This window comes from Lagopus leucura, unplaced genomic scaffold (genome assembly GCF_019238085.1).
Source record: "Lagopus leucura isolate 7727_CA_CO unplaced genomic scaffold, USGS_WTPT01 Super-Scaffold_100004, whole genome shotgun sequence".
NCBI classification, from domain to species: Eukaryota; Metazoa; Chordata; class Aves; order Galliformes; family Phasianidae; genus Lagopus; species Lagopus leucura.
The window spans coordinates 37,614,306-37,638,335 of record NW_024962264.1 but is presented as its reverse complement, the minus strand read 5'-3'; the positions used below and the strand labels follow the sequence as shown (position 1 = coordinate 37,638,335).

Below are 24,030 nucleotides of genomic sequence, written 5' to 3'. Positions count from 1 at the left end.
GTTTTAGGAAATGCCAGTGTGGATTCTGAGAAGAAAGGAAATAAACATAAGAAAGCAAAATAATCAAACTTCTCTATTTCTGCTTTGATTTAATCTTTAGAAACTCTCAGCCTAAAATACTCCCATCCTGTGAAAAATAATTCAACCTTCATGGCTGCTCAGTACGCAAACATGCTTTCTGTACTTGTGAACTATTCAAATCAGTAATTATTATACTGATACTAGAAAAAGACACTGGTATCAGTGTTAGATATTTGTTTACAAATTTTTCTATACTATGTAGAGTAAATTATCAAGAATGCAAACCTGATTTCCCCATACTCAGTGATATACAAGAAACACACATCTAGAGCTGTCCATCACTAAAACAGAGCCTTTTTGCTGTGGAGCCACCCATTTGCTGTATTTGTAAGCTCTTCACTTCTGATGGAATAACCAGAAGCCAAATTCCGATCTCAGTCACAGTGAACCAGGTTTATCTCACTGTAATAGAGGTCAGAACCTCAATTAAATATTCCATATATGCAGCCATATAAATGTAATGCCAACTAGCAAATCAGAACAAGACTGGCGTCTTAATTCATTTATTTCCATTTGTAGTTTGCATGGTAAATTTATTGCAAGTGATTCAATGACTCATGCTTTTTCTCCCATCCTCCCTTTCTTTTTCACCTTTGCTCTCCAAGAACAGTGCTGATTTCTCCCCTCTCTGAATGCTGTATGATCTGGCAAGTCAAAGGGGACCATTTAAATTGTGAGGACCGGATCAGGACATAACCTTGGGGAGCAGCACTAAAGAAAGGCCACTTCTGGGCAAGTTTGTTGCCATACTAGCAATGCCGTTAAACCTTACAAAACCAAAACCCTTTTCAGAGACTACTGTTGAAAGCAGTTGATGAGAAGGAATGCCTACCTGAAGACAGCAAGGCTCAGGGACCAGAGCACTAGTGGTTTCCTCAGTTCAAATTTTGCTCGTTTATTCATAAGGTGCCGACCACCAAATATGAAGGCAGCGTACAGTGCTGAAAATAGAAAAGATTTCTTCCTGCGAAACAAAAACAAACAAAAAAAACACCTGTTAAGAACTGAATTAGCATCAGATAGATAGCAGAGTCACAGCTGGACGTAAGTACCAAGTACTTCTTTGTTTCCTTGAAAGGAAACTCTGCAGAAGACATTCCCACAGCCCAGTGGAGATTTCTGCTCCTGTATGAATCTACACACCGGCATATAGGTCCAGGTATTACTTCAAGCAAAACTGATCCTGGGGTAGTTCTGCCCAAAAGGACAGCCACATTTAGCTGTCTTTCTCGGTTTACAAAGACAGATCTTCTATGAAGATCAGAACAGACACTAGAGAGCTCATGCAGACCTCTACCTTCTACCAGCACGAGGTGAGTGCTTCATGAGGTTTTGTGACTTGTTTGTTATTTTCATATCCTATTTCCTGGTACTTGGCAATTTTGTTTCCCACTGTTTCTTACTATGAAATGCTTAAAGATCTTGAACATTTCCAGGCAGTATGGCTCTCCCACCAGGGCCAGATGCAAGAGGTCAATAGCCCCGTTAAGCTGCAATGATGCTATGTCATGCCTTGCTTACAATTGCCATTGTGGGAACTCCAGTGAATGTGCTGAAAGGTCATGCAGGGCTCTGCAGTGAGGAACTTCAGTGATACTGGTTAAACTGCAAGCCTTATTTTTCAAAATGCCTGACAGTAGCCCGGCTCAGCAATAATCAGCAAGCATTTGAACTCTGGTACTACAATTCATTGCAAATCAACCACTGGATGTCAGAAATGGACTCAGTCTGGGATTTTTTCCCACACATCACTATATTACGCAGAGTAAAACACCATTAACATACAGCTCTAACGGTGGCCTGACTGGGTGGCTATATTTAGGAGCAGATTCTTCTCTACAAAAGCTATAATTATATACAATAATATCAGTGGAATATGGCTTTGCATCAGGAGGTGCTGGCTCTTTCTGAATCCCTAAAGGAAAGACACACACTAACTTTCAAGAAAGCCAACTATTTTATCAATATCCCAGGAAAGGTGATGGCAAGCAACAAGAACTCACGTCCCTTCTGACGCAGGAAGAAGGAACACTGTGGTCTTCATAACCGTACTGGACTTCTTCCTTCCTCGCAAGATACACCACAATAATTCACACTAAGTGATATTTCATTTTAGTCCTTATTACTGACATTATTTCTTGTGAGTTCAGTCAGCTGAATGAGGTCAACAGCCAGATTACACTAATTAGAACAGATTAATTTTAGGTCACTTTACTAGCTTCTTAATGAGTTCAGCATTGTCTGCAGTGACTGCAAACAGCATTCCCATTGCACACAGCTTGGTGCTGGCAGTACTACACATGAGGTGTGACTGCTTGCATTATGTGATGCAGAGAGCAGCTGGAAGCTGTTTCAGACAAGGAGTGAGGCAACACTTATTTCCTACAGAGAGATGAACAATACTGAATGAGGATTAGTTTGACTTAGAATGCATTTTATTTTTATTTTTGATGACTCCTAATGACTTTTGATAACTCCTACTTTTGTCAGCCAAAGGTCTTAGAATTTTCCACACTCTGCAGCATAATAGTGGATAAAGGACTGGTTAGTCCAAGTGATACAGTTATAAAGGAATTGCAAAAGTATGTACTCTTATTAATCTGTTAAAAAGAATTAGATTGATATTACCCAGCCTCCTAGCAATAATTTTGTTATAAACATTCATAAGAGGTTCATAACTACAGACTGGTTCCTAGACTGGAGATACAAAGCAACAGCAATCTCACAGCACTCAATTATATCTGACGTGCTTTCAGTCAAAGAGAGCTCATACCAAATGAGGCTTTTTAAAGACAGAATTTTGGGTTCATTCAACAGCACTGCAACTTTTCATTACTGCTATCTGTAGAGACACTAAGTAAAGCAGAACAATAACAACAACCTTGAAGCTTAGAAAAAATCCAAACCCCAAGTAACTCTGGCAGACTCACATCCATTAAATTCAACACTAGCATGTTCATGTGTTTGTAGTCAACACTGTTCTTCAGGGTAACACAGCAGACATAAAGACAAGGCTGCCAAATCCTCCACATTTTTCTGACATGTCTGTTTCTCACAGTTGTCTCCCACCTTCCTACATTTTCAGACTTCGGGGACTAAGTACTATCTATACTGAATACAACTTCATGTCTTGCTGTAGAAAGTTGCCAGCTTGTTCCCCCAGAAGGGAGGCAGAGGAATTTTCTAGACGAGCTGTAAGATACCCTCTCCATCTTGACATTCCTATGAAAAGGGAAAGGCTGAAAACGCAGGTGGCACCCCTCACCTAAATGCATGCTAATAGACTCAGGCTGCCAACGCTGCACAAAGCGCTTCGATCGCTGTCTCATAAAAATTCTAAAGCAGGGGCAGGTACTACCTTCAGCTGGAACACAGCCTACAGTTTTTGACTGACCCTCTGCATTGTGTAAATCAAACAGATTTTATTTTTTATAGAAGGTTTGCATACTTATACACTGTCCAGAGGCTCACGCCCTTCATTAGATTTGCTGCCTGTTAGAGGCAACAGGCAACAGGAAAGAAGAGAAGGAAAAGAAGCAAAATTGAGAAGAAAGAGGCAGAAAAAAAGTGATTTAAGAACACTGAAAAGAGAAGAAATGACATAACATGTAAAAATAACAGCCCAAGGCATCGTGATGAGTCTCACATACAGCAGCACAAGCCATTCTGGCATCTGTGATGTGAAGTGGAAGTGAGATTACTCTAAACACAGCAGTGCCTCCAACGAGGTGTTTGCAGCCCAGATGTACTGTTGTCACTTTCTTATTCTGATTTCTTATTCTTATTCCTTGTTGTAGAGCTTTCTGATACTAATGAGGAAACTGATACAGATATATACAATTTAATACTTTCAAAGGATTTTCTTTAACGGTTAAGGAAATTCTCACAGAAATACACAAAAGACAACCTTCGTTGATCTTTGAATTACTCTCTATAAGGTAACACAGAATTAGCCCTATTACAGCAATCAGCAGGGGTACAGTAAAGTGAAGCAGGGCTATCTGCTTCGATTTACCTTCCATAGGTTTTTAGATATGCTTTTTATAAAGATCTATTTACTTTCCGCACACAGAGCTCATTCTTAAATTCATTACCACTTCTGCATAAGCAGTTAAAGGCAACAAGTAAAAAAAACTCAACCATATCCCAATAGCCAAAGCAGAGGCAATTTCAGGGTCCTGATGTTTTTCTTGTGGCATTCTTCATCAACATTTTGTTTACTTTACAAAAAATACACATTTCACTAAAAAGAAACATACGCATACAAAAAAACCCAAATGCTTAGTAAGATGAAAGACATGACACCTTCCTTACCTGCTTCTCCCAGCTTTCAACAGAGAAACCAGTTGTGTTTATTATTGAAACTTCAACCTTGAGAGCCTAAAACAACTGTAACACCATAACGTGATGGAAAGTACAGTGATAATACTGGGGTAGCAAAGTCTTCAGCTGTAGCAAATAAGGACAAGCTCAAATGCAGCAAGCCCTTAAATGAGGTCTGGGAAGGAGCAGATCCTGGCTCTACCTCTTCTGGTCCCACAGGCACCTTGCATGCACCTGAGCTCCCCTGGGTTGGTTCTGCCTTCCCACCAGGTGCTCAATCACTGGTTTAGGCTGTGACTTAGCATTTCTGCTAGAGCAGCATAAATCACACAAGCATCTCCATAACTGCGGTCCACTAGCAGTGGCTAGCAGCCTTAGCAAAGGAACTTTCTCTTGGAGGCTTGTTTAAGTATTGTACATTCTGCATGCACAAAAAAAAAAAAAAAAAAAGGTGTGAAAATGCTTCACAGTCTCTCAGGGTGTCTACTTCAGAAACACTGTCAAAGCAACCCATTTTCTCCCACTTCTCAGATTCAGCCCTGACAGAGCCAGCACAAAAAGATGTGATGTATCAGATGTGTGCATGGAAACATAGTCTGAGAGCTGGCACTGCTGCCTTTGTTTCCCATTGACCAAATCAGCCCTTATAATGGAGAAAAAGTGAAATGCAGAAGACGAAGACCAGCTCGAAATGCACACGGCAACACAGACCAATTTACTCCTACAGCCTAACCATCTTTTGACATTTATATTTAGAGCAGCCAGGACGAGTCAGACATGCGGATAGGTGACTCACCAATGACGCTCTTTGACGTCACAGGCTACTGGAGTGTAAACAGGGATACATCTCAGAATGATCATCTGATTTCCAAATCTTGCCTCTCAAGGAGTGCTCAGACCTTCAACTCCCTTGTGAGGGGCACTGCGGGGAATATGAAGGCTGTCCATCCCAGCAGCCAGGGCAACTCCCCATGCACCCCTCTGCCAGAGGCAAGAGAAGAGGAGTCAGAGAACAAGTCCCAGGCAGGGTCCACTATCTCCACAGCTGCCTTTTCACTGGGATCTTATATCCATCAACACATTTATGGCATTATCAACATCCAGAAGCTGCATCCTCAATCCACAGGCTCAAATCCATGGAAAAGCAGCCTGGTTTAAAGGGAACTGAACTTTTTTTGTAGCTTACTGCAAAAATCACAAGCATCTGTGATCCAGCTGGGTGCCTGCCTACAGATTCATTCCCCATCACCAGCCTGTGTGGGCACTGCTCCTGAGGAGGTAAGGTCAGGGAGTGAGGGGCCACACCCTCCTTATCAGCTACAAACTAAAGTGAATGCAGCTAGGGAAGAAAACAACAATGGGAAACCTTATAATTTGCTTTCCTTTTGTAGAGGAAATGTTAGGGAGGTGTAAAGGTGCTAAAATGAAGTTAAAATTCATGGACAAATGTTTTAGATAGAGTAGTCAAACTCAACTGTGAAGAATATGAAATCCCTTTGTCTTTATAATCTTATAAGCTTAATGAAAGAAACTACAAACCCTTAAAGCATGTAAGCTACAATCATAAATATCTGCAATGTCATGAGAGAAAAATTATTCTTCAAGTGGAAAGCAATGCAGAAAACAAAATCCCCAGAACTGCGGGCACTGAAACCAGTTGCCAGAAGTTTATTATCCCTGAAGACAAATCAGCTTTATTCTGGGCTCTGTCCCAGACTTCCTCCATTTCTAAGTTGTGCTGCGAACAGGGACCCTCTTAACAGAGATAGTAGGTGACAGTGTGCTTGCAGTGATGGCAGTCTTCTGGGTGTCTTTACCTAGCGCAGCAATGGAAATCTCAGCCTGGCAGGCTGGATGTCCTCACATTCTACTGATATCCCAGGTGACAGCATTCAGCCTCTGCTAGAGTCCATGTACTCCAGCGTCTCCATTCTTCCTTAAGGACAGGCCAGCATCTGACCTCACTGCTGATGCTGACCATAAATAATTACTATAATGGCCCAATATTTACAGCATTAGAACTACAAGTTGACCGATAGGAATGTACTGGCAAAATAATGACCATCCTTGGCCCTGTTAAGAGTCTTGAGTCTTCATGGCTGCTGATGTAGTCAGAGAAGCTTCCTCTCCAATGGGAAGCTTGGCTAAACTCATTATATCCCTTTGATACGCACCTACGTAATGCTAAGAATTGTAATGGTTATAAGAGGTGATGAAAGCAGTGTCTCCCTGGACCCACCAGGTTTTGGTAGGCCTTTAGGCAGCTGCTGGAGAGATGACAGAGAGCAGAGAAGCCAATGTAGGTCAGAGCACTGAAGCTCTGATGAAAAGTTACAGTACTTTCACTCTTAATTTCATCAATGCAAATTTAAACCTCTGGCCTCTACAATAAAAAACCTGGAGCTAATAAACAAGCTCAACAGCAAGTGAACTTGGGGACTACTGACCTACATCTCTCCTGGTTAAAGCTGCTCCAGCTGTCACCTGAAAGCAATTAATGATGATACAAGTGAAGTTATGTTATACAGACACAGCTTGAAAATAACTAGATCTCCTATTGCCCCACTCCTTTGATCTGCTTCATCTGATCAAAACAATCAATGATTACGAAATTTAATGAATTTATATTTAAGTATTACATCAATGTAAGACCTACAGATCCAGCAAGACCCCTCGCAGCAATTTCTGAATGTTATTTATATAGACAAGTGCTGCTTTAGTCAGTGCTCTGGGGACAGACATTTCTTTATTTGACAGGACATGAAGCAACACTGGAAATAACAGATTAGCCAGATTTTGCTAATGCTACGTATATCCCTGCATATGCAGCATATGCAGGTCAGCTATCTCTTTCAGTGCAAGTGCAGCTTCTAAGTACCCTTGGAAACAGTGACTTTTGAATCCCTCAAAATATCGAGAATAAAAATAATAATTTAAAAAAGCAGTTGTTAAAAGTGGGAAAAAAAACACAAAACAAAATAAAAAACCCTAAAACATGAAAAATGCAGTGATTGCTAGCAAGTTTTTCAGTCTCACTTAAAAGACATTCCAGCAGATGTTGCTTCCTTTCAGCCTTCTGCAATACTACCTCAAAATGATGTTGCCTCAACTGCTACTAGATTGCAAAACACAAGCAAACAAAACACTTCTGAGCACGTTCACAGTCAAAAGAGACACAGGATTCTCCTCTGGAGCAGAGCGTAGCCTTAGAAACAGGGCAGCCACAAGCCATGTACAAATAAGCCTTTATATGTCAGGCTTGGGGACCACCTTATGGATAGGATCACTTTGTAACTCTTTCAGTGCTGGCAAAAATTAAATTCTCCTTGAGGAAATCAAGCTGAAGGGATGCCTGAAAAGCATAACAAATTAGAATGACCTCACTACACTGCTACTCCTCATCTAAAGGCTGAGACCCAGACAGATGGACCTGAGCAGGCCAGCAATGCCATTTTGTGGCTCAGGTCTGATTAAAAAGAAATATTGGTGCCAGTGAGATCTCTGTAGTAGAGCTGCAGAGTAAAATGACTTACTTTCAAAGCCTGTAAAAGCTCATTGCTCTGTGAAGGAGGAGGGGGACAACAGAGCTCACAAAAAAGATATTTGAGCTGAAAAGGAAATAAAGGAATCATTTCCATCATGCATCAGTGAAGAAAAATCAGGCCACCTGGAGAACAACTACCAGCTCTGACCAGTCCTGCAGTACGCTTTGCATGATGGCAAAGATTGCTTGAAGTATCTAATAAAATCTCAGGATATCTGGCCTTTGTCTACTGCTGTGTGATCAAGTGACAAAGGAAGCCAACGGAAAAGCTGCAGCAAACCTGAACTCAATTCTTAACTAAAGGAAACCAACAGAATCCACCAAAAAAAAAAAAAAAAAAAAAGTGCAATCTTGCATCTTTTCAACCGTATCTCTAAAACAAAGAGCCCTTCCAAACAGCCACTCCCTCTTTTACCAACTGGGTAGCAGTTTGGAAAAACGTTTTCCAGCAGCATGAAGAAGTTCAGAGCCACAAGGCAGATTTCCATGTTACTGCCTCCTTATAACATGATGCTCTGCCTATTGTCCAATATGACCCCCAGCAGAGAACGTGTTAGTCAGCTAAGTAATAACTACCAAGTAACATTTTGAGGAACTAAACTTCTTCACTACGTATGTAAGAATGTTATGATCGAAGCAGAGGCTTCCATCCTCAGATTAATACGTTCATTTATTTTTGAGTACTTTCTATCTGTTGCAATTCTCATTTCATCACCATGACTTACAGTCTCCTCCTTAAATCCAGAACTGTTTTACCTGAATCAGTGCCTTTAAAACAGAACATTACAAAGATAAAGGAAGAGGCAAGCTAGCCTGAATCCAGTTAAACATATTTGAGAAGAAAACAGCCTGAGAAATACTGCCAATGGTAAACAAGTGGAAGTAATTTTCTCCTTATGGTCACACTTCTCAGTAGCCAGCTCAGAAAGTAACAGGCCGGATGCCACTCCTAAAGCCTGCAGTGGAAATGAAGACTGGGCAGGAACATAGTAAATGTCTGTGATCCCCACCACCCCTTCCCCAATTACTCCCACAGCCAGGCTGTTTTTCAGGCGTTTTTGGCAAACATCCTGTTTGCAGTCCAGAACCTGCTTGTAGCAATAGGCATAAACCGGCAGGAGTGGCACAAGGCAGTACAAAGTACACAGTATTAATGTGGCTTATCTAGTATCCTGTCAGCAATAAGTTGGTGACAGCTCATTTGGGCTTTTCACCCCTGCCTAAACCTTTGTGCCTGAGGCAGGCGCCCACATCTCTCTTATTAGAGGTGATGGGACATGCCAGCTTGGCCTGGCTGAAAAGCTGGGGTCTTTCTTTCCCTTCCAACCATGAGAGCACGGCTGTTCCCTGCCCTTAGTTGCCATCTCACCTAATTAGATGGGATCCTAAACTGCTTAGCAGTATTTCACTTTCCATCGCAGTACAAAGAGCCCAGGTTACTATAGGATTAGCAAGCATAACATTTAAGTGTTGTGTACACATGGAGAGGTTCAAATCCTGGTTTCTGCCAAATCCTGGTCGCAGAGGACCTGCTGGAACACAGGAAGTGCCAAAAGGAAAGGAATCTGGACCAGGGTGGAAGTGGCTGCGCACATGACACTGCACAAACGAAAACCAGCATGACCAGGAGGGAGCAGTGACTGGCACACAGCTCCAACAGAAGGAAATAAAAATGCTTTTAAACAATTCAAATACCATCTTCAGAATGTAATGACCTCGGTGACTAAGGAACAAATTACTGTAAACAAAGAAGAAAGCCTGCTGGCATGTCAGTGATACCACTTCAGATGTTTTAAAGTAGAAAGCAGTCTCCCACAAAAGTAGGGAAATAAGTGATCCAACCTTCGCTTTTTTCCCAAAGGTCGCATAACCAAAATCTGTTTTACATTTCCATAGATATTCCTTTTGCTATCACCTCTCTTAACTGAATTTCCACCACCGATTTTCTCTGTAACTGTTGGATTTCACTCCAGGGCAGGCTTACTAACTTAGGGCTTATACAGAGGTGAAAAAAAATCTGGTTTAGGAAAGAGCCAGCGTACTCCTCAATAAATTTTTATATCACACAGAAGGTGTGATGTATCCGTTTATTCTCATCACCTATCCTTACTACTTTCTTCCAGATGACTTTTACAAGACACCAGTAAACCGTGTCTCCTGCACTTGCCCACTGCTCCTGTCAAGCTATGAGCAGCTGCAGTAACTATACACAAACCCATTTTCATTAGTGCCTCGTGCAAGGATGCTCTGATGCTCCCTTGGCAGCTGTGTGCAGGATCTGGGGGGGCAACACAACAACCGTCCTTTGCCCAAAGCAGCGCCATCCCAGTGCCTTCCAGCCTGCACAAACCGGGAGCTCCAGTTTCTGTGCAAGTGCTCTGCACACACATTAACAATAGCGTGCTTTTACAAGCTTCTCTCCCTGGGAAAGGCAAATGCTATCTCTTTGGGGCTGGTAATGATCAACGCAACTGCATGTTTGCTGTGGAGCTAACACAAGCATCCAGAGAAAAATGTGTAACAATGTGCATTCAACAAGTTTTTCCGCTTTCCTGATACCCTAGAGCAAATGGCAGTTTGCCTACATTTACTGCTTCCCTTTCTCTTTTTCCCCTCAGCTGTAGCCTCCTTTGAGATTATTAAGACTAAGAGCAGTATAAATGCAGATCAGGGAGTTTCACAATTACCCTGTTCAGACCAAGCTCTCACTACTGTCTCAAGCTCAAAACACCAAGTGGAAAGAATTTACTCCTTTAAGAATCCATGCCAGCAATTCTCTTCCCTCCCCATCTCAGTGTTTTTTTCATTTTATTTTTCTTTCCTGCCTCCTATATCCACAACAACTTACAAACATACATGTGTCCCTGCATCTCACCCCTTCCATGCTCAAAAGCAAAAAGTAATTGGCTGCTGCCATGGTACTGCAGCTACACCTGGACATCAGAAGCTGTTTCCAGCTAGTGACTGAGTGTGCAGAGGGGTCTGAGCAATCTGAGTGATGGAGCATTTAGAAGGAGGCATGGAAGGGAAAGGCCTTGCAATGAAGGCCATGTTCTCGTGGCTGAGCTTCTCAACCACATTTCTAAAGAGTATCAGATCCAGGCTGCAACCTGCACTCCACCCATCCTGCCCCACCCCAGGAGCTTTTGCCCTACATAAAACAAGGGAGTTACAGGGCCACAAGCCAGGCGACGGGCATAACGCAACTTCAGTCACAGCCGTACCAGCCTGTATGCTTAAGTCTGCAGATATTCCTTTCTTCTGATGTGCATTTAAAGACTGTGCAAGTACACACACAACACCCCAGAGCATCTCCTCAGTGCTTCCCTTTGCTTGGATGGCAGGAAGAATGAGTCCCACTTCTTCCCACTCACTCCCATTAAATAGTGTCGAGTGTATGCATAATAACCAAATAACACCGTTAATAATACTACACGAACATGCTAAATGATCCCATTAAATATTAATTAGAGAAAATGGTTTCATGAGCCAAATAGGTCAGTGTGCTAGAATTCAGTCAAAGCACTAATCAGTTTGCACTCAAAGGGAGACTGTAAACTTTTTTTTTTAATTTTTTTTATTTTTATTTTTTTAGTAGAATGATATTCAAATGATTAGGCTAAAGTTGGAGCTCACATGGTGGGCTTGGCTCACACACTTCTGAGAAGTCTCAAGAAGATGAATTGGTTCTGTCAACTCTTCTAAACTCTGAAGATGACAAGAGGCAATGTGAGAGCTTGGGAGCTCCTGGGGATCAAGGAATTTCTACTGTAATTAATAATAAAAAGAGCCAGCAATGATAGGCCTATTTGAATCTAGTGTCTGCGATCATTCAATAAGCAATGAAAGAAATGATCTCAAGCTTCTCTTACCCACCATGGTGTACAGAGGTATTTTAAATCATTTTATATGCCCTGTAGCTAAAAAGAAAATGTCCCAGTAGGAATCTTAATCATCCTGCAGCTAATATAACTGAAAGGTGCCAGAATACAGCCCAAGAGATGCTGGCATGATTTATCCTGTTATGCCGGACAACGTGAACTCTCCTGGGAAACTCCCTATATCCCCAGCTCCTCAAATCCAAGAAGACCAGAATGCTGCAGTGCCCAGTGAAGCTATTATGTTTTTTCCCCAGAAAAATTTATCAAATGGTTCCTCTCTAGGCACAATTTGAGAGCAAACCTGCAAATCTTCCCCCAAGCACAGTGAAGCCCAGCATGAAACTGTTCAGCTCTTCAAGTATCCTGCAAGGACAGACCATGCAGCAAACACTTGAAATTGATCTTTGCTTCTTCCCAGAGAAATATATGGCAAAGACAGAAACTAGGCTAGGGAAACACTTGCCTCTGAAGGGGTTGAGGTAAAGCAGAAATGAAAATCACCGCAGCCACTTGCCAGAGAGGGCAACATGAGTTGCTTCATGAGCATTACCTGTGATAAGTCAATGCCTGACACCTAGTTTTTAAGCTGTCTTCTCCTGGGGGGCACAATACAGTGCTTTGTCATCCCTTCAGAAGCTGCCAGGGCTGGACTGAGAGAAAAAAAAAAAAAGAAAATAAAAAAGGAAAAAAAAAAAAAACAGGAAAGATGTGGAAACACAAATCTGAAGGAAATCAATTTCAGGTTGTGGCTGTGAGTCAGGTCAGCCAGCTACAGAGTAAAGGTAGGGCCTTTTCTTCTCTTTCTTTCTTTCCTTCAATGCCAGACTTTTTTAAGAGGCTCTCCTTGACTGATTTTCTTTTGTAATTAACAAGTGAAGAGGAAACACTTCTCTTTGCCTTAAAAAAAAAACAAAAAACAAACATGGCTGCCTTGGCAAGCCATTTCAGTTTCTAAGGATGGAAAAAGGTCTTGCTGTCTCTGCTTAAGCACAATGCTACTTTTAAACCTTGGTTAGTTTGGGAGGGAGGGGGGGAGGGAGCAAGTGTTTTGAAAGATTGAGGATTTTTGTATTCATATTCAACGGTAAACTACCAAAAAAAGCAGTGAGAGGGTCTCTAGCACACAGGCTGGGACAAAGCTATCACAACTCAGCTCACAAGCTCTGAAAGACTATCTTGATGCTCACTGTGTGCTAACCACAGCTGCTTTAAATAAAAAATAAATAAATAAAAAGATCTCTCGACATAGGCTCTCCAGCGCTTCTGTGCTAGGTGTCTGTTCAAACAGCCTGGCAGGTTGCTATTGCTCTCACGCAAAAGGGAAGGTGAGGAGGTGTATGTAAGTTCCCTGGCAGAGAGCAAACACATAGCCTGGAGTGCATGTAAGCTGGAAGACAATTCCCAGCCATCTTCACACCGAAGTTCCACAAGATTCTGCTTTCTAAGTGCAGAAGCATTTGCCAGCATCAAATATAGGGATTGGCAAGCTTGTGAGAAAGATTAAGGGCTGGCTGAGCGGCTGCGTGACCTTGCAGTTCCTTATTGAATGATGCTGCTCCAGAATCTGGACAAGCCTGCCAGTCAAATAGCATCTGCAGGATGACTACGCTGAAAGTGGCCTGGGAGCACTGACCAGGAGAGGAAAGACTCCATGGTATATGGGGTAGCAGCAGAGTTTCACCTCTCTTGTCACAGGCCCAAAGCATACAAACCCAGCAGCTTCACTTTGCAAATGATTCTCCTTCACTTTCCAGCAGTTCCTTCACTGCTAAGCAAGAGATGCCAACGCAAACCCTGCAGGATAAAGGGCTAGAATTTGTTGATTATGATAATGGAATCACAGAATCATCTAGGCTGGAAAAGACTTCCAGTACCAAGACCACCTATTAACCTCACCTACAAAGTCCCACCACTAAGTCATATTCCCTTAGTCCGCATAACCGTTAAATATCCCCAGGGATGAAGACTCTACCACTGGCCTGGGCAGCCCATCTCAATGCTTGTCCCCCTCTCTCAGAGGTTATCTCTCTGCAAAGAATTTTTCCTAATGCCCAATCTAGACTTCCCCTGGCATTACTTGAGGCTGTTACTTCACATCCTATCTTCTCAGCATATAAAGGGGCACTCCAAGAGGACAGACTCTTCAGCAGGGTCTGTTGTGATAGGACAAGGGGAAATGGCTTCAAACTAAAAGAGAGGAGATTTAGCTTGGATATAAGGAGATAAGGAGAAGTTTTTTTTTGACAATACAGGCTGTCAGGCACTGTCACAGATTGCCAGAGAGGTGGTGGATGCCCCATACCTGGAGACACCCCAGGTCAGGCTGGAGGGACTTTGAGCACCTGATGGAGCTGTAGGTGTTCCTATTCATCGTATGGGAGTGGGACTAGGCCTTTCAAGAGTCCCTTCCCTTCCACTCCAATGATTCTATGATTAACTCGTCACCTGAGAGAAGAGACCAGCACCCTCCTTGACGCAGCCCCCTGTCCAGCAGCTGTAGGTAGTGATGGGACCAGATGCACACCAGATGCAGTGAAATTCTGACCAAGACTCATAAGCCTTACCATAATGTACCAACAGAGCTGTACAGGCACCTTTCCACCAGCCACATTCCAAGGAGGGCTGCAGTTATCAGGCAGAAAGAGAATAGGGCCACTCATAGGCTACCAGCAAGCCCACGGAACCAGGGTCGAGCCCTGAGACCTCTACAACTGCAGTCCTGGGCCAGGTAGCAAGCCTACCACTGGCACAGGCCAAGGGCCTGCATGGATAAAGGCTGGCAGCTCAGCCAAATGCAGATAAAATTAAAACTGCATTCCTCCGGGATTGACTCACAAAAGCAGTGTATTCTTTACAGAGACTGTGCCTCCACTCCCTTCAGTTCACATCCCTTTGTGGGGCCAAAGCACTGGTGTTTGCCTGAGAGCAGCCTCCCTGCAGTGTCCTGCATGGCTTTGCTCTCACACAATTCAAAGGGCTTCACTTTGGATGGAAACACAGAGCACGGTGTTGAAACACCTTTTTGGGGAGAAACCTGCCCGAGCTGTGCTTATGCTTCGCTTCCTCATCATTTCATTTATTTTGCTGAAACGCTTTGCTGCATCACTGCATTGGTTTGGCTGACAACAGTGTGTTTCTGGTAATGAAATAGTGAAGTATTTACTAGCCCATTGCAAGTAAATATGACATTTGTAACAAGAGCAGGGACGCGTTCACTTGGTTTGCATCAGAGGCCCTGGTTTTGCACTGTAATGGAACAAGAACAGGGTCAAGAGTTCAGGGTTTGGTTCACAGCATATGTGTGGAGAGGAGTGAGAAAGGGAGCCCAGTGACTGCATTATAGACATTGGCACCTATCTGGGAAGTATTGGTACTTCCAAGTTCTCACTAGCTTAGGCTGACAAGTCTTTGCTGGTCTCACCCACCAAGAGACCTCCTGGAGCTGCCCTGATAGCACATGGCCCCCTCCACAGCGGCCACCAAGATAAGCAAGGAGGAATGAACAGCAACACAGTCTCTCCAGGTCAGGTCAGCTCAGGTCAGAGCTGAGGTGATGTGGAGAAATGTACATTGCCCAGCCTGTGCAAGAGAAGCCAATGGGCTGCCAAGCCATTGTCAGCTTCCAGCCATAAATTCACAAGAAGGTAAAATACAGTCTGTACTTTTCCACATAGCTCCCTATCTCTGGCCATAAATATATCAAGACAAAATAAAACTAGCATAGGCTGCTGCATCTTACTGGGTGGGGAAATAGGGAACAACCCTTGCTTAGGGCATAAGCATCCATTTCCACAACTGGGACATTCAGCTCAGCAACTCCAAGCCAAACTCAAATGCTGCAGGCAAAGCAGCTCTACTGCCTATCAAATAATAAACTGTCTTTATTATCTGTCTTCTAATCTGCATCAGACCAGTGGGAAATAATGCAACAAGGAGGCCAAGCACAGCCAAAGCACATGGTGAGATGCCAGCAACTCCCAGAGATGTGCTTAGGTCTGGTTCACAGCTCCAGAGCATTAATGGAAAATTTCCTTCTAGTTCAGAGTACTTTGGGAAAGCTGCATGTTAGCTGGTGAATGTTGTTTTCAGCATTTGCTACCATAACTCTGACAGCCAAACTTGACAGCTTTAACAATCTTACTTTATTTCTTATTCCCTCCAGTCCCTCTCCCAATACCTGTCCTTAAACAACATTTCTAAGGAGACAGAAGATAAACACGGAGTGATCTTTCCTTCTTTGTGACCCCTTCATAGGCAGCCATCAGGAAAATGGGTCTGTTCCCTTCCCCGAGGTTCCCTGTGATAATTATGATCTGTTCAACACTGTTCTTTGCTGACTTGATTGGCAAAGCTGCCCCTCCCTGAGTGGGTGTGTTGGTTTTATACTGCTTACCAAGCGAAAAAGAAACATTTGAAAAAGCTATCTCTCATCTAAAAACCCCATGTGTCCCCTTTCTGCTTTGGCCAATTAAACAAAGGTATCTGAAGAGGGAACTATGCATCTGACCACGTTAGTGTTTTGGTCAACCAAAGGAGTTAATTTAAGTCCTCTACAAACTATGGACACTTATGACAGCCATTTGTAGGGAGGGAGAAGGAGTTAACACTGGAACCTGGCCTTCCTCCCCTCTGAAAATCAAGCTGCGCAGCTCCCACTGCCCACATACAGGTGCGCCCCTGGTCTTGCTACAGCTCAAGAGAGTTGAGAGGATCCCAGGCTGCTAAGAAACATTGCAAGTAAAGCAAGAGCAAGGCGCTCTCTACCAAAGGAAAAAAAAATTGCTGTCTCTTTCTGTTCATTCTCTGCCTGCCCACTACAGCCAGAGTTCTTACAGTTCATTTCACTGGCAACAGCACAAAACCATGTTTGTGCTGATGTCAGATTGCTGGTGCTGTGAGCTGCACTGGGCAACTCCTTTGTTACAGTTACTCTAGCATAGGTTTCTCTTGCAACAAGACTCAAAGCAGGCACGTCCAAGCCGCGGCCAGCATACACCTGGCCCAGCCCGTCCTGGTCCTGCAGCTGCAGCTGCCCCTGCCCTACCATCAGGGCAGCAGCTCTGACCCACCAAGCGGCCTGGCCTGACCACAGGCATGCACCCCATTGCTCAGCACCAATCAAACCTCAGTGTGCTATTAACCCTATCTGGGCTGAAACTAGGGCATGGGGAGGATGCAGCGCAGGGCTGACTCAAGTTATGGCAAATAAGTTTATATGTTGAGATGCATTGGCTAAACACAGTGCTCTGAATAGCAAAGAGCACACAGTCGTGCTTTCCACTGCGATGAAGGAATCTGAGAAAATGTTTCAAGATTGTTGAAAAAATAATCAATTTTTTTGAATAGCTGAGACTTCAATTCCAGTTGACATAAATACACGATCTGCCAATTTTCAAATGGAAGGCACTGAGTTGCAATCAGATACTCAACTCAAAAATCTGACCATGTCTGTTTACCAGACTTGTACATAAGACTTGTCTTACCAGAGAAAAATACCCCTCACTTCATAATCACACTTATTCACGTTGCTGTCTGAAAAGCAGACATGTTGCCCAGTGTGCCATCATTGCACACATAGGAGAGACAGTGCTTACTGATTTCAGGATTACACACCACTGGGCACAAAGTGGTTTTCCACAGATCAAGCACTGCATGAAACTATCCACATAACGCTTAATACGAAAGTTGCAAAGTTAGTAATTTTCCAATCTGTTCTCCCCATGATGGCTGTTAGTAATTTTCATACTATTATTTGTACTTCGGGTTTTCTTGCCAATTTGGCAATGTCCCCAAGTATCCTGATTAATTTTCCCTTCAAGGACTACTGGCTCTGGGAAGTCCCTGGTTAAGGAAATGTATTAATTCTTCCAATACCTAATACAACGATAGCCCAGTTTGTTTAGAATTCGCCTTCAACATGCTATCCCTTTTGGCAGTACATACATTTGTAAACTGTTTTCAAGGAGGAAGCATGGGAAGACTAAAATTTCATCAAAAATCCATGACAAACATCCTGAGAGCTCACCAAGAATTGCAGTCACTTCCACCAAACCAGCCTGATATGTTAGTTCCACAAAAACAGGGCCAAATATCCCACTCATTTTACAGTTTTGTTGCTCTCTTTTTTAATGTTTTAATTAAAGAATATATATATATATATATGCGCTTATATAAATTAACTATATTATGTATTTTATATGCAGCTCAAGACTATTCCTCTTCACTCAGTGCAGTCCAAGCAAGCCAAAAGGTTGGACATCCACAGTCCAGAGCATGTCTGAAGAAGAGCTTAGTAGGAGCAAAAGGCACCAAGCTTTATCTTACTTTCCAAAAACAGCTCACTGGATACATTACATATGCATTTACCACATCATCAACTTCATTGTAGGTCTCTTGAAGAATCACAGTTTAATTGCAGAGATACAAAACAAATACATAATACTTTCAACCTCTTCCTTGTCTTCTTAAACTTTGGAGACATTGTCTCCTGTAACACGTCTGGAACACAGATGTGTTTGCTAGAACCTGGTAACAACACGAAAATAATAGGGGGAAATCTCATTTTTTCCCTAACAATACCTGAGCAAAATGCCACTGCATTATAAAGCACAGGAAGAAATTTAAATACAGATAGATTTACAGTCATAACTAGCAGTTTCTCTTCTATACACTCACATGCACATATTGTACACTTATATGGAGTACTTTTCCTAGCCAATAGTTGATAAATGCAACTGATTTCATGCCATAATTAGTTTATATACTGGCTCATCTGCCTTAAATACCCATGTAACTTTGGTACTGCTCACACTCTTTAATGTTCTTTCTTCAGTCTGCAGAAACGCGAGAAAAATGGTGCAATTTTAGTGACAGGAGACCATTGTGCAGAAGCAGAGCTGTTCACATTCACTTCTTTGCTTTTGCTTTTGAGGCCCTTCCCCAGCGACCTGCATACACACATGGAGAAACAGGCCATCTCACCAGCCACACTGAACACTTGTTCACTTCCAAAATTGACCACACAATGCAGATGGCATTGCTTTCAATTCTCAAAGGCAGCAGATACCTCCAAGTGCATGCCTCCAATGGCATCAGTGGGGTGCACGCAAGTTCAGAAAGACATGGGAAAGTAGAGAGACCTTGCATCGCATGACAACAGCAATGTCAAACAGCAGTCCTGGTGTTGAGTGACACTGGGAACAGTGTCCTGAACTGATACGTTACACTGGGTATGGAAGTGATGTGGGGGACACATTCTCCCACTCAGCAAACAGGAGTCATTGCAGCGCTGGGCTGCGGGATTAGTGCTTGGAAAACTTGAGTTGCTCCATCATAAGTTTCCTGTGCTCTTGAGCAAAGAAATCTAACTTCAGCCTCAGACATAATCAGGTGGCAAAAGCCCATGGAAATCACTTGAATAAATACCTTTTTGGCTCTACTCAGATCTGCTCTGTATATGCATGTCTCATTTCTATATAACCAAACTAATCTTGATGCTGAGTTGAGTTTGATTTTATCCAGGTCAATGACAACCCTACTGCCCCACAACCTTTTTTATCTTGCTGACATTTCAGTGTCTGAGGTAAGAAATAAGGTACAAGATATTACCCAAGACCTTCTTCCCCTACTCAAACACACTTCTAATTATTCATTTCATTAATTGATTGCATTAGGGAACTGCAACATCAAGCATATCACATTTAGGACACATCTGCATTCTCCCTTTTAATACCTCTTCATGATTTGCAATGCATTTCTCTCATTTAGAGGCAGAATAACATTTCCTAATGCAGACTGAATTTATTCAGAAGCACAGAAGTCAGTTGCCTTTACTACTGACAGATGCACTTCAATGTAATTAGTTTCATGACTATTAATGAAATAACTCATTTGAACTTTTGCCACTAAAATGTTAATGAGTAAGACCGGATAGTGGTTTTGTAATGGGATATAGATCTTTTTACCTCCACAGTTTGTTAGTTCAGATCTGGCCCACGTCCACTGTGACCAAAGGTCATTTACTACCTGAAGACTACTTGATAATCTGTATGGGATGAGTTGGTTGCATTAAGCCTTGCTTAGCGAGGAACAGCCTAACAATTTGCTTTCAGCAGACAAGCAAAATGGAGAAAGGTCACTGTAGCATGCTACTTTCATATAGCTGTGGTCAGAAAAATTCAGTCCTTAGGACTGTTTACCCAGAACCTTTCACCAGCAATGAACTCAATGAAAGCAGAAAAGAAATAATTTGAGCTGAAAAAGCTTGTGGATTTTTTGTGCAAGACACAATTAGCCTCTCTGACTCACAACTGCAGATTGTTGGCTTTCACCTCCTAGAGTGCTTCTAAAGAAAACTGGAAAATAAATAAATAGTAAGACCCACAAAAGATCAGCCAGTCACTCATTAGTTCAGACAAAACATTTCAGAGGTGAACAATGTTATTTCTGGTACGCTGTTCGCTGTTATGAGAGCAAAACCAAAAATTTACACAGGATGTCCAAAAGTGGCCAACAGATACTGTACGCACAGGTTTCAAAAAACTATGCTCTTCTGTTTGGGTTTCAACCCATAGATAAACACATCCCTGAATGAACAAACTGACCCTGATGGCAGAATAGTGCAAACCTTAAGAATTGCCACTACAGACTTGCAACAAAATCATTTGCTCAAGGACATACAGAACTGGGCCCCTAGGTAGGGTAGGCACAACAAAATAACTCAAACAGAATTGAGCAATGCACTCAAGCTGGCATCTCTCCTCTTAGGAGTGTACAGGAGCTCAATCCAGGTTACTCACCTCACTAACAGGATGATACTTCCAGTACTGTATTCCCTTGCACTGTCAACTCAGCGCTGCCTCTGTATTGACTCAAAGCATGGCCATATAATGAAGCAATTTGGGAATATTGTTGTTTTGCTAATTGTAAACTAACTGCATTACCTTAGCTTTCATTCCCTTAGTTTTCTCCCTTCTGTCTTTAGGCTCCTAAGAATGTACTTCTACCTGGACTAGAATATTTCCTGAAAGAGATCACTGGTGAGAGACCACACAAATACTCACCGCTCATCTTGGCTACAGAAAATGAAATGAAAACTGCTTCAAGCCTGTGTGGATTGGACACTCTGACAAGAGCACTCTTTCAAATGTGATATGGGCCACGGTATTTGAATGCTCATTTGTGCAGATGCAGGAAAATTGAAATGGTTTTAAGGTTTTACAGAGCTGTTATTCCAAGAAATTTTCTACATAATGATCAAGACTCAGGTTTCAGTTTTGCACTTTCTTTTTCCTTGTGTTTTTGTTTTTGTTTTTTTGTTTTTGTTTTTGGTTTTTTTTTTTGAAAGTCATAGAATCGTAGAATCTCCAAGGTTGGAAAAGACCTCCAAGATCATCCAGTCCAACCATCCACCTACCACCACGTTTCCCCACTAAACCATGTCCCTTAGTACCACATCTACACTTTTCTTGAAAACCTTTGGGAACAGTACACCTCATATTAAGATAGCTCATTCTTTTCTTGGAAGGTAAAATCAGTTCTGAACTAACCAGGCAGCCGTCATATATTTACATACGCATACGTGTATGTCTGTGATTAGGCTTTCCTTAGCAATAAGCTAATTAGCAACACATCAAAGTCCAAAAAGATTTTATTGAGCAGCACTGTCTTAGACTTCACAGGGGGAAGGGACTGGGGACTGTACATGCCTGAAGTTTTCAGAAGCCAGCATTCCTGTCAGGTACCTTTTACAAACCAGATTTTTATAAGGTTTATTTATTAGTAGGAACCCTTTGGGGAGGCATCATAACCACTAGTCATCTTCAAAACCTCAGATAGCAGTAAGGTTAGTGCCTCACCCCACGTTCCTTTCAAAGGCAGACATTCATACTACATCCTGCAGCCTTAACTCCAGCTCCTTCTCCATTCATAAGCAGTCTTTTTCTTCCAATTCCAGATTTCCTACAAACATGTCCAACAGAGCACGAGTCTTTCAAAGAAGACCCAAAGAAACAACTTATTCATTCATTACGAATCCTCCAAACTCCACATCAGTGCAAAGAACTGTGGATTTCCCTGTTATGCTCCTGATCCACTGACTGTAGGGGAGCTTGGCACAGGCCCAATGCTTTCACCAGACCACAGCAGCCACATCCTCATGTGTTACCCTGCCACCAAGTGCTATATCACATCAGCTGGCTGGTACTTTTAGCCAGGAAGCCACACTGCCAGCCAGTGCTGCCATTTTAAGCACAAACACATTCATATGGTTTGTTTATCAACTCTAATACTTAATCCAAACAGACTGCATGCATATTGATATTAGCAAGCAAGGGTGACAGAATGATTACCTCAATGGAGCAAAACTCTGTCTTCACGCAGACAGTCAAGAAGAAAAAGTGTTCTTTTAATAGCACTGCTGAAATACTGCGCTTTGATTCTCTGGAAATGGGGCATTTTGTTCTGTACTCATATTTTTCTTTAACAACAAGCTATGGCACTATCTTCCTATTGACAGATTTTGTTGCTGTTTGCAGCAATAGTTCCTTTATTTTTAGTATTTGGGCTTCTTCTGAAGTGGGATCTTCTGCACTTCACAGTGACGTTCCTGAAATAACTTTGAAGAAGAAATAATGAGCCTCCCGTTACTTTACAGGTTCTCTAATACAACGTAAGCAGCTTTACAAGGCTTAGCTAGTCTCTGCTGACCTAACTGCACATTTCACTCCTACAATAAACTAAAATAAACAGCCTGCTTCCAAAACAATAGACCAATTAACAGCGATTTGGTGGTTTTCTTGTTACAAAATAAATCCCAATCTTTCAAAAAGTCAAAATCAGACTTATCAAACAACAGTGGATTAGATCACTATAAACCTCTCATGTTAAAAATGACAGACTTCATCTTAAGAAGCAAAACCAGTACTGTGGTAAGATTATTGTGTGTTCTTTTGTTTTGTTTCTGTTTATTTTTTAATTCCCAATATTTTGAGGTGTTTTGCTTTTTTTTTTTTTTCCCTTGGCCTCTGACTCACTATATCAAGAGCAGTCCCCATGTTCAAATCCCCTTTGGCTGCAGTGTCTGACCGCTCCCCGATCAGCCTGCTGGTGCTTTTACAGGATCTATCTGTCACTGAGTCCCCGCGTCCCTGCAAAGAGCAGGAGGTCACTGGCTGCTGCTCAGAGCACCCGCAGAGCTGGCTCTGAGCTCAGCCTGGCCCTGGCAAAGACAGGCACATGAGAGGCAGACTCCAGTTGCCGACCTGCTGGGTCTGCTCCAGGAGAGTCAATAACTGGCTTTTTATTAACAGACTCATTTAGTGGATGGAAGCTCATGGAATTTACTGTCTGGACCATCAACGTCTATTGCATGTCTATTGTGTAAAAAGGAAAGAGGCAAGGATTTCACCGCTCTACACTGAGTATGTACTGATATTGGGAAGTACCATGAGGAGAGGGAGTATAATTGGAAAAGAAAAACAATGATTTCAAACTCAGCTCACCACTCCTGTGATGGCAGATGCCTTTAAATAGTTACCATCAATGTTCTGAACTAGTGCCTTGTTAGGAAAATAAATAAATAAAAACAGAATGAAAGCTAGGCAACACTCAATTCAGCTCAATCTATCAGGCAGAAAATTGCATATTGATAAAACTTCCTTCACAGGAGTTTAATGCTTTTCTTTTCAAGGCTCTAGTTCTACTTTAGCTAAGCATTTGCTTTGTGAAACCCCAGTGGCAATTCTATAGAGCATTACAAACGTATTACCATTTAGCTTTATGAAAAACAATAGTTTGCTATCCACAGCCCAAGCACAACGCCTTGAGTATTTTTCAGTTTCTCATTTTTGGATCTTTACCTCCTGGCTGATTCATTCAAGCAAGGTATAGGTGAATGAGCACAATGATCCAACAGGAAATGCAAGGCAAAGGTACCCATAGGCACTACTACATGCACCGTGTGTAACAAAACTATGTAGGTAAGAGATTAAGCAAACACTTGAGCTGATCTCACGAACCAGTGACTAAGAGCAAAGGAAGAGACACAGCTCATTCCAAGCAGCTATTTATGTGGTGACGAGCCTTATCTCCCTGAGTGCCACCATAAGCACTGATAGCACATGAAAAACTATGCATGGGAGGTGGATTAATAGATTTTTTTTTTTACCTTGTTTCACATGCACAAAAAAAGATATATAGAAA

General features: G+C 42.3%; 1 protein-coding gene across 1 annotated transcript in view; it reads right to left on the bottom strand.

Annotated features, from left to right (window-relative positions):
* The window catches only part of ELOVL6 (ELOVL fatty acid elongase 6), a 66,996-nt gene that overhangs the window by 21,810 nt on the left and 21,156 nt on the right, over window positions 1-24,030 (bottom strand). Inside the window, exon 2 of the mRNA XM_042871478.1 lies at window positions 914-1,045. Within this exon, the coding sequence (XP_042727412.1) occupies window positions 914-1,045 (132 nt within the window). The remainder of the gene's footprint in view (window positions 1-913; window positions 1,046-24,030) is intronic.